The 12,139-nt window shown below is 37.2% G+C and overlaps 1 protein-coding gene across 1 annotated transcript in view; it reads right to left on the bottom strand.

Moving 5' to 3' along the window:
- LOC122808445 (G-protein coupled receptor family C group 6 member A-like) overlaps positions 1-12,139 on the bottom strand; it is a 215,064-nt gene that overhangs the window by 169,857 nt on the left and 33,068 nt on the right. Inside the window, exon 2 of the mRNA XM_044079408.1 lies at positions 11,275-11,433. Coding sequence (XP_043935343.1) covers positions 11,275-11,433 — 159 coding nt within the window. The remainder of the gene's footprint in view (positions 1-11,274; positions 11,434-12,139) is intronic.

Raw genomic sequence — 12,139 nt, 5'->3', positions numbered from 1 at the left:
CAAACAGAAGCCTGGTAGATGAACCATTTACAGGCTGCATGTGTCCAGTAGGGACATAGGTGCCAAACAAGGGATACTTTCCTTTTCCCCATCCAATTGTCCAAGTTACACTTGAATTGGGTTAGTGAGGAACTCTGCTTCAAATGGATGGGAAGCCTGTTCAAGTGTAGGTGTAGTCTCCAAGATAAATACCTGTCGCTCCAGCAAGTCCTAATTATATCACTGGCAAGGTTTAAGTCTTTGAAATGGATTGTTCTGGTGCTGTTTGTTTTATGGATATATGGAGGACCATCAGGTTGAATTATGACAATGCCTTGTATGCCAGGCATAGATCTTCCCTCAACGGCTTGTAGGGGACAGAATACAGAGATAAGGCCTCAAGGTGATCTGCATAGGACATGTTACTTATGTCCAGTATTCTTTTAGTGAGGAAGCTCTGTGGACATTCCCAATTGCTGGATGTGCCTGGTTAGGTACATACCAAAGGGATTCTGTACTCAATGAAAGGTCTGATGAATGTTGAATACAGTGGAACAGTGGCTTCCTTGGACCTGGATGCCATACTATTATTTATAAGTTGCAAAGCACAGAATGATTTCCTCACTACTACAAATATGTGGTTGTCAAAGTGTAGATTGCTGTCTATATACAGATATATATACGGCACAATTTTTCGTTCATAGCTGTCATTATATTGTTACAGAACATCATGTTGCAGGTGGTAATAGATCTGTTTTCAACATATGCATGTTGGGGTTCACTTCTAAATCTCAAAAGCTCAAAATCCCAAATCTCAAAATACTGAACTCAAAATCTCAAAAGCTCAAAATACTGAAAACTCATAATACTGAATCTCATAATATCAAAAAACATACAGGACACCAGCACTTACTATATTGCAGCAGAAATACATACAGAAACATATTACTCTTCTGTAACTATAAGCAGGGGGGCAAGCACCCCTGCAACCCCCATGTTGAGGGCTGTGCCCCCCCCCCACCTCCTGCTACTTAAATATATCAACTCCAAGATCACACTTCACAGAAGAAAATGGCAAACATACCATTACATGCTTCATAACTGCCTGTTGTAACCTTAGTCATGTTCCCTTTTAATGTACTATATTGCAACATAACTCATCTTAGTGTAGTGAAGTGCAATCTCGGAGTTGATATATTTAAGTAGTACGGGGTGTGGGGGATGCAGGGAGGCTTGTCCCCCTGCTTATATTTGGAGTAGACTAATATGGTTTGTCATTTCTTTGTTTCTGTATGTATTTCTGCTGTAATATAGTCAGTGTTGGTGTTCTGTGTGTTGCAAACTGGATACTCCTGACAGTGACTGATGTTCTCACTCCAACTGTCTAATCAATAAAAAGGGTCTATTGCCATGCATATGAACTATCATACTGTCTCCGTTACTGGCTTGGTGGATATGAGCATCCTGAGCCAATGTAGAAATTGCCTCATGTTTACTGACAACCAGTTAATTCTCAAACAAACTGATATGGTATGTGAGAGATGTATTTACACAATGTCACTGGAGGCAAAGCTCTCACATAAAAGTACTCCTAATGTCAATAAGGTTGTCAGTAGTACACATGCTGCACCCATCATGCACAATTCAAAGCAGACATATCAACCCACATATGCTGAGGCACTTAATTGTAACCTTCCTAAACCACAAAGCCCTCCTAGATGAAGTACACATAACAAATACCCTCAGCAGCCTCAAATGCACTCTTTCTAAACAACACCCACATCAACACAAAGAGCTAGAGCTCATGAACCCTCTATACCTCTAACACCATTAGGCAAGCCACCACACAATCCAACATTCTAGTCTTTGGAGACTCCATCATGAGGCACACTGATGTCCCTCTCACCCGGCTGAGTAAGTGGAAAGTCACAGTCAGTTGTTTATCAGGGGCTTGGATCTGCCATATTACGCATGCACTCAGGTCATTAGACCACAATTACCAATATGCCTCAGTCATAGTCCATGTGGGATTAAATGTCCTAAGACATACCTCCTTAGACTATATGAAGAGAGACATCATGGAGCTCTCAGAATATGTCTCAGGCTGGTATGGGAAGCACTTTACCTTCTCTAAGGATGATGCCACAATACAAACAAAAATGATTGATTTTAATAATTGGCTTAGTTTCTGGTGTCTTTCTAAGGGGGTGCAATATTTGTCAGCATGGAAGGAGATGGTCAACAGACTGTGATGCTTTGCCAGGGATGGTCTGCACCTCTCCCCTCTACGCTTTTGAATATTAGCTAAAATATTGTCTTCACCCATAGTACCTTTTTAGGCATTGCCAAACTGAAAGTACTTCCAACATAGCAAATCAAAACCAAGAAATTCTAAAGGTATTATTGCTCAGTGCTAGGAGACTAAACAAAAAAACTCCACTCCCAAGAAGTTCTCTTTACCCTAGAGAATGCTAACAACTATGTAGTCACTAAGTCATGGTTTAAAGCTGTAGAGAGCACACCAACACTGCTAGGTTATAATGCCTTCCACACATTTAAGCCAGCTACCTCACAGGCAGGGACTAAAGGTGGAGATGTCTCTATTTACATCAAAGATAAATATACTTCAAGGCTGGTCAAACAGGACAATGCACTTGAGCTGCTGCATGTACAAATCACCATAGGCAAAATCCAATACCACTTCCTTGCAAGCAGTAGGTCCTCCTCTATAACCCAGGAGACCCATACCATGTATTTAAACTTATTAGAAACACTAACCATCCAACCCAGTACCATATTCGTGGGTGACTTTAATTACCCCACTATTAACTGGGAAGCCTATACAACACCAAACATATGTGCACAGAGATTCCTGAATTTTGTAAACACAAACTCCCTAGACCAGATAGTTAATACACCAACCAGGTGTGCAACCATACTGGATCTGATCCTCACTGATATGAGAGAGTGCTGCACACCCCCTACTGTAATGTCTTCCCTAGTAAGGTCAGACCACAAGATGGTCTTCTTTGAAGCAAAAATAAAACCTGGACCTCCAGCTAAACCTGGAATACTCACAAATGATTCTAAGGTTAACCTCCTGCTATTAATTGAGAACCTGGCAACATTTCAAGCCCCCATAAATCCTGAGGACACTGCTGCCTATACAGAACTGTTCACAGAAACCCTGTACAAGCATGTTAATAGCTGCACAGAGGCAGCTGTACCCACCAGGAACAAGTACAGAACTAACTCAAAAAAAAAAAAAAAAACAAGCCACCCTGGTAGAATCACATAATCAATAGGCTGTATAACAGGAGGAAGAAAGTCATGGGAAAATTAGGAGGTGCAGCAACCAGCAGGATAAAAACACTCTCATCAAACTAAACAAACAACTCAGAGGACAAATAAAATCTATCAAAGCCAATTTTGAGGTAAGTTTGGCCTCCCAGGCCAAGGACAACCACAAAGCATTCTTTAGCTATGTCCACAACCTCAAAGGCAATACACAAATGTGTGCAGAGCTCATTGTAAATGGAGCCACCTATATTGAGCCAAAAGACATAGCAAACCTCCTGGCTGATAAATTCAGTGCCAACTTTACCCCTCTCTCCCCCTCAACTTTCCTTCAGGAAATATCATCAAACATGACTCCCTGTACTATCACTAGGGACAGGTCCTTAATGATCTCTCTAAGACCAAGAACACTGCATCAGTGGGCCCAGACAATATCCCAGGATGCCTTCTAAATAGCATGAAACATGACCTATAAGAGCATCTGAAATTGCTATTTATATGTAGCCTGCAAACAGCTTTTGTGCCTCATGAATGGAGAAAGACAACTGTCATCCCTCTGCACAAAGGTGGACCATCTACAGACCCTGGAAACTACAGGTCCATAAGTCTCACTAGTCTTATATGTAAAGCCATGGAAAGAATTATCATGGAGATGATCAACAGAGATATAGTAAACCTCCAGACACTGGACCCAACCCAGTTTGGTTTCATCAAGGGCAGATCATGCCTACTCAGTCTGGTGGACTTCTTTGAGAAGGTCAACAAAGCAATGGATGAGGGAAAATTTGTTCACACTGCCTTCCTTGACCTGGCCAAAGCATTTAACACAATATCCCACTCAGGCATTATTGACAAACTCAAGAGTTTAGGCACAAACCCATATGTCACCTGGTGGATAGACAACTGGCTCACAAACAGGACCCAGGAAGTTAGAAATGGGGAGTCCATCTCTACAAAGAGGCCATTTACAAGTGGAGTCCCTCAGAGATCAGTCCTTGGATCACTCCTTTTGGCATTTACTTCTCAGAAGTCAAGGCCAATGTCAGTGGTCCCTGGTTGACTAAATTTGCAGATGACTGTAAATTAGGAGTTGTCATTAAATCTCACACTGACATAAATGTTCTCTAGGAGGGGCTGACACAGACAAACATCTGGTGTCAGAGCCATGGGCTAAACCTAAATGCCAAGAAATGCATAATAATATCCTTTGGAAAGTCATCTATCCCTGGTAACTATCATATTGACAACACACCCCTAAGAGCTGACCCAGTAGTCAGGGACTTAGGGACACACATAGATAGTAATCTAGCCTTTGACCACCATATGCCTACACTGCTGAGGAAATCATTCTATACTGCACAACTTATAAACAAAGGTATGGCATCTAAGTCCAAGGAAGTCATTGTTCCACTGTATTTTTCATTCATTAGACCTGTCATTGAGTACAATGCCCCCTTTGGTATGTACCTAACCAGGCATATCCAACAACTGGAACATCCACAGAGGTTTCTCACTAAAATAACACAGGGCGGAAATAAAATGTTATATGCACACCTCCTCAAGGCCCTATCCCTGTCTTCTACAGGCTTTTAATGTGAGATCTATGCCTGGCATAGAGGGCATTGTCAGATCCCAATATGATGGACCTCCTGCATATCCACAAAACAAACAGCACCAGAATTACCCATTCTAAAGACTTAACCTTGCCTGTGAAATAAATAGGTCCTGCTGAAGCGACAGGTATATATACCAGAGACCACCATGTCTATGGAACAAGCTCCCTATCCATGTGAAGCAGAGTTTCTCCCTAACCCAATTCAAGTGCAACTTGGACTTCTTCATTTTATTGGGGATGTAGCAAAGATGTAAAAGCTGAGTGGACACACATGTTTATGGACTGTGAAAAAGTAAATGTATATTGGGAAGTGATAAGTACATTTTTAAGGGGTTATGGTTTGATAATTATTTAACTAGATCAGTAATACTAATGAATGTTCCAATTCCTGTATCTGTAAAAGCCAAAGATTAAAGACTCTTTTAGGCTGTCTTGGTAGTTGCCAGAAAAGTTATTACAAAAAAACCTTAAAATTGAACTTGGTTCCTACATTCAGTGAATTTTTAAATTTAAGAAAAATACTATGTAAAACTGAAGAAGAAATTATCAGAATAACATCTATAAATCATAGCAAGACCTTTAGTTTTTCAGATAACCTTGAAATGTTGCTATTGAAATAAGATTCTTAATGTGTCATCTGTATAAAGTTACCTTGACGATTCAATGTATTCCTATCATTGTATAGCAATATGTGAATATGAATTTCTTCCTTTCTATGTATATATTGTAAATAATATATTGTAAATATGTTAAATTAATAAAAAAAATTCTTAAAGAAAAAAAGGTGCAGTGAAGTAGGTGGATGATGTCACCCTTGGTATGCACTGGTAAAGGAGAAGATGTGGTTTCCCGCATTGGATGGAATGAATGAAATGATTTTGAAAGACTTTGTGATGCTAGATTAATACACATCAGAAGGAGACAGCAATTATGGGTCTATATTACGTTATTGAATACTAACATAATCGAAAACGAAATAGTTGACACATAAATGTCAAAGTGCTAAAACGTTGAAGAGTTAATAAAAACAAAAAAACCTACCCAAACAAACCATTTAAACACTGTAAGCAGGAGGGCAAGCCCCTCTGCACCCCCAACATGGGGGGGCTGCAACCCCACACACCCCGCTACTTAAATATACCAACTCTGAAATTGCACTACAGTGCAAACAATGGAAAACTTCCATTTCTGCACTGTATGGAGATCTCCGTTGAAACATTCGAAGTTCTAGCAACATTTACGGGTCGACTATGTTTTCGATTACGTTAGTATTCGATAACATATACTTGAATTTATCAGTAAATATTCAAGATCTCCAGATGTGCAGTCTGTCATATCCACCTCAAATCATGCTGTAATAGCAATCTTGCAATTTCTGAAGTACCAGAGACTAAGAGAACTGAAAATATTCTACCCATTAATAGTTCAGATTTCAGACAGTCCTGATAAACATAGAGAACAGTACAAAGCAGAGTAGCACAAACCAGTGCAGTGGTAGACACATTTATGTAAAACATACCATAGTAAAAAATATTCTAGGAAGAGAAGAGATACACTAGCATGTTAAGACAGTACATAAAATTCTGCAGCAAAGAGTAAATCAGCTTAGATATGAATTTAGGAATCTAGTTGAAATATCAAAATTCACATGGTCGAGATCATAGGATCAACACTTTAGAAAGCCAAAAAGCAAGAAGTTAACACAAACAGTGTTTTTGCAGGAGTGCAAGTACCCCCTGCTAATTATATATACCAACTCTGAGATCACATTACAGGGGGGGGCATTCCCTGTTCCCCACTGTACAGTGATCTCAGCACAATCTGTTTGAATTTTTAAAATGTCAGTCATATCATCATTTAAAAATGATCTAGTAAAATAGACACAGATTTAGAAATAAATTCCCAGCAGTGAGTGAACCATGTGTCATGTTTGATAAGTGATAAGGAAAGGGAATTCCGAACAAAAATATGGAAGGAAGGAGTATTCTAATTCAAACACAGGACCAGAGTATGTTATATTTATGCATTAGCACTCATTTTTAAGAACAAATGTGGTCAGAATAATGATTTATCTTTGTTTATCCCTGAACCATTTTTGTTCCTGATATCAAGGGCCCCATGCTAACTGTGAGGTTTTGGAACTTTGCTTTGCAAAGTTTTTTTTTTTTGCAACTGTTTTCTGATGATGCTCTAAGGTTTGGTTATACTCCTAGTAAATTCATACTTTGCCAAGTAGTCAGAACAGCAAACAGAGGCCATTATGACTGTAATAGACTACTGCAAAAGATATCAGACAGGTCAATTAAATTCTTCCATAGTTAAACGATTGTGTACAGAAATTTTTGTTTATTATGTAAAAATATTAAATGCATTACTCACAAATGTATGCTCACTGCTCAGTTCAAGTGCAAAGTATAGCATAAAAGTGTTAGGCTAGAAACAAATGCTGATTTTAATACTTGAAAGCATAAAGCTTAATGCAGATTAAAAGACAATACAGAAAATGCTAGACAATGTTTTGTTTTCAACATTTTTTAAATGTTTTTTTAAAGTTCCCAAAGTACTTTTTTAACTTAGAATGTGGAAAAGTTGAATTATTTTATATAATAATGATAAATATTATGTTATTTATATGTACTTCCTGGCAAATATGTGGATAGATACAATGTCACTAAAGTAACAAACACAAAACTAACCATGGATGGTGTACTTTTAAGTTAAACTGCTAGGTTTGGTGATCTGTAATGGATATTGATATGCAGTTTTCTAAGGCCAAACACCCAAATGCATTTGTTACTTTACCTTGCCACTTCCTTCGCTGGTAATCTGATCATGTACAAAGAAAGGAGACAAAGGAAATGAGCTACTGAAAAGTCTGCTATGTTCCAAAAGTACAAAAATCCAAAGAAACAACAGCACGTAGGTAAACCAGGCAGGATACAAAATGCAAAACACTAGTGATTTCGTTCCTGTTTGGAATAAACCCTGCATTCTACCTGAATGTTTCCAGGCTTTGGATTTTTTCTACTTATGTTCCAAAAGTACAACAGGGCATAAATATCTTCAAAATGATCTACCAGCCTACAGATACAACTCCAATATGTGGTGCAGCTCTAGAGATAAAAAAAATGTTTTTCATATCAAAATCAATGTAGAAATATTGTTTATATAACCATTTAGATGAATGTGCATGTTTCCTGCCTGATCCAATGCATTACATTGGTACAGGTCACACTAATATGCCCATTGCTACCAATGGTATTTGTAAGATTTGTTGCATTCTCTAAGGTAATGTTGTGATAAGCCACACAAATATGTCTGCCATTGTACAGTATAGGAACACCATGTTAATACTGTTTCCATACCAGTCTCTGAAAACAACATTTTTAAAAATGAGAATGCACAACTGAAAGGCACCAAAATTAAAAGTAACTTCCTTGAAAAATCAACAGAAGTGAAAAAAATACACTCATAATTTATAGTGAATTATGAATCCCTGCAGTTCACTCACACAGGACACACTATCTCCTATACCATTTAACCCTGTATTTAACATAATTCTAAATCTAATCTCCAACCTGGGCCAGAATGTTAACTTTAAATTTGCTATTTTTTCAATCATTAAATAGATGTGGTGAGAAAACTGACTTTTCATTGAATATGACAGTTGATAACCCAAATTCAAAAAAAGCTTTCTTACTGAAACTATACTGGATTAAAGTGCATTTAATTAACTGTTTGGATACCAGTGAAAAACTGCATTCTGATATATCTGTCCCTAGGTTTTGTTTATCTGTTCTAGTTCTGACAGATGTTACATGTTAAATCATAAGAGACACTAGTAGTTCTTACCACAGTCTATACAGTACAACTATTAACAGTATATGTGAAAACTCAGAACAATGAACTTCAGCAAATAATAATAATAATTATAATAATAACATTATTGAAAATTTGAAAACTTTGGCGCTCTAGCATAAGTCTGCAGAGAAGGGTAAAATATATATACTGCTTTAACAGCATTAAATATATATGAATAAAGTCAAAATCAAATGTAGATTATATAAAATACAGAAACTATTTACTGTTATCAAATCTTCCAGATCTGCTTATGAAAATAGGTTGGTCTCAAAGTTTGAAAGTGATAATAAGCTGTTCTTTAAATATATCAAAAAACTGACAGTGAAAATTATGAATATAACATGTTATCAATATGCAATCAAGTTACCACCAAGTCACAATATATGGCAAATGTGCTTTCAGAAACATTTTGTTCAAACTTGACTTTAATGAAAGAGATATGTCACAGTACCACTGAGAAAAAGAGATGCATCCCTTAAATAACCATGGACATAATAACTGCTGCCACAAGTAAAATTAAAAACTCAACTTCCATGCATGATAACATGCAGAGTAGTTTCCAATACACACTTAAGGAAAACCTGACTAAATCTCTATCAGTCTTGTTAAATAATATGCCAGCATGTGGACATGTCCCATACCTATGGAGAAAAGATGTAGTGTGTTGATTTATAAAGGGGGTCACATTCAGCTTGAGCAGTATTAGACTCATCAGTTTGATTAGGATTCCATATAAAATTATGGTGCTATCCATAACAGAGTTTCTTCGAAATGACATAAGGGCTTACTTCTTTCAGATATGAAATAGCAAGCCTTTGTTAAGGGAGGGCTCTAGCCTTTTAAATCCTGTGACATTCTTTGAGGAGCCAACAGAAGCACCCGATAAAGAGCTGGCAGTATATGTAGCTTACCTTAATTGTGTAAATACATTCAGCGCTAGGGGTATATATGATAAATGGATAGTACTGAATTCATATGGAATTCAATGTGTAAAAACCATATAAGCAACAGAATGCAGCAGTAGAAGGTAGGTTACTTACGCATCAAGGAAGGGATTATTAGTGATGATTTGGAACAACTTATTTTTACTGTTCTCAGATATAACAGTGGCAAAAGTGCTATGGATTTCTAAATATGATGATGATTGTGAAATGGTTACCATAATTAGTACAGTAAAATATGCTGAAGTTCAAGGTTGTCAGCAAAAATACACATGTGATGTAATAATGGTCTCATCCTTAATTTCAATAAATGTAACATCTTGAGATATGGCATAAAGGACACAGGTTATGATTCGAAAGTAAATGGTCTAAACATAAAAAACATCAAATCAGTAATGATCTGGGAACAATGATAGACAGCAATTTAAACTTTGACCAGTGTGTTATCTATCACTCCTAGAAAAACTTAGCCTATATGCCATGTAATTCTAAAATGCATATCTAGTCACACCAACAAGACCAGTGCATCACTTTGTGCCTTACTGATCCAACCGATTACTGATTGCAGCACTGCATTTTTCTAGCTAGTGATCAAGTCACTTGAAATAATTTAGAAAGTGCAATTATTCCTTACTTGAAAAAACAAAGTTTGTAAAGCTTGAAGTGTTTCAGAAAGGCTTCAGAAGGGGATCTTTACAGCCACTCGAGCCCCAACTGCCCAAATTCTACCAACTCACAGTCAGGGGCTTGAATAGCTGTAATTCCATCTGGACAGTTGCCCAACCAGCTGCTCATGCTTGAATTGGAACTTGAGTTCACCAATGCCACACCACATCTGTTTGCATTCTAGGAGCAAGTGCTCATCATGGATCAGGTACAGGGACAAGGGAAATGGGGATGGGAGCTTTAGGTTTAGGAAAGGGAGGAGGATTTTTGGTTTAGGGAGCAATCAGAGGGTATTACAAAGTTAGGGTTGGAGAGGAGGATTTTAGGTTTAGGCAGTGATCAGAAAGTATTGGAAAGTTAAGGTTAGGAAAGGGAGGGGGATTTTAGGTTTAGGAAGCAATCAGAGGGTATCACAAAGTTAGGGTTGGAGAGGAGGATTTTAGGTTTAGGCAGTAATCAGAAAGTATTGGAAAGTTTAGGTTAGGAAAGGGAGGGGAATTTTAGGTTTAGGGAGCAATCAGAAGATTAGAGTTATATTTTTTAATAGATAATAGATCTAAAATGTGTGTGAGTGTCTACATGTGAATATATGAAATAGGAATATCCTTATGAGTTTATGACTTTAATAATGAAACCTATGATTGTCTAAATTATGAAAATGCAAAATGCTAATTCCATGGGTATTTCAGTTAAAATGAAGCAGTTGCATATTTCTGTAAGATCCAATCCCATTTCTATGTTTTAGTTTCTAAATACTCTCTGAGTGCAAACTGCTTGAATCACAGAACTACCGACCAATAACTGCTCATACTGAAGCCATCTTTTGTTCATAACCTGCACTAATTAAACATCCATGTATTGCAGTAAAGTAGAAACAGAATATACTCAGTTTAGTATGCAAAATTCCATACTTACATGCCACAGGAATCAGTAACAGGCTGTTGCTGAAATGATGGTTCTAAGGACGTTTTTCCAAAGTGCACCGGAAATGTACCACCAATCAAAATATCCCCTTTTTGGCTGATTCCACTGACCCTCTGCCTTTGGATATTACAACTTTTTGGTGTTGTCAGGCTGAAAAGATGACAAAATATCAATAGTAAAGTCATTTGAGAAAAATCCATTGCATTTGTTTGTTTCAAATAATTTTACAGGCAATTTTAAATTCAGCTTTGTCTCAGCTATGTAAATTTTTCTCAGTGGCTCAAATGAAGACTTGGCATATGATCTTAGCACGCAGAAGAAAAGAAAATGTGCACACTGAATAACTTTAATGTGGATCAGAGAAAATGTGAAGAGATTAAATCTGTATACAGATTTTCTGTTGTATTTGGCCAGAAAAGGTTTATTGTTTTAAATAACTGCCAATACAGTAACCAGTCTTTCTTTGTTGTTGGTTATTGCTTTCATCTTATCATAGTATGTCTACTCTTTGTGCATAACTCACATGGTGAAGAGACAATTGAGTTGTGCTTCTGATGACAAGTTATTTATGATTTATCTGCTGGCACCCCAAAGGTGTATCTTGATTTTCCTAGTAGCTATAAACCCATACTTTTATTGTTTACCTTTGCTCAAACATAATGATTATATATCATTCAGTCAGTTTGACAGGTAAGTGCATGGAGACAGGTTTAATTGGAAAGCTAAGTGGTAATGTTTAAATTTACTATAATTCCTGTATTTTATCTACCACCTGAGCGCAAAAGCCAGGACATGTTGAACAGCTAAACATGAAAAAGTGGGAATCAAGAAGAAACTAAGTTTAAAGAAATAATTA

This window comes from Protopterus annectens, chromosome 8.part0, assembly GCF_019279795.1.
Source record: "Protopterus annectens isolate FY-2018-M chromosome 8.part0, PAN1.0, whole genome shotgun sequence".
Classification (NCBI taxonomy): Eukaryota; Metazoa; Chordata; order Ceratodontiformes; family Protopteridae; genus Protopterus; species Protopterus annectens.
This window is presented reverse-complemented; position numbering and strand designations above follow the sequence as displayed.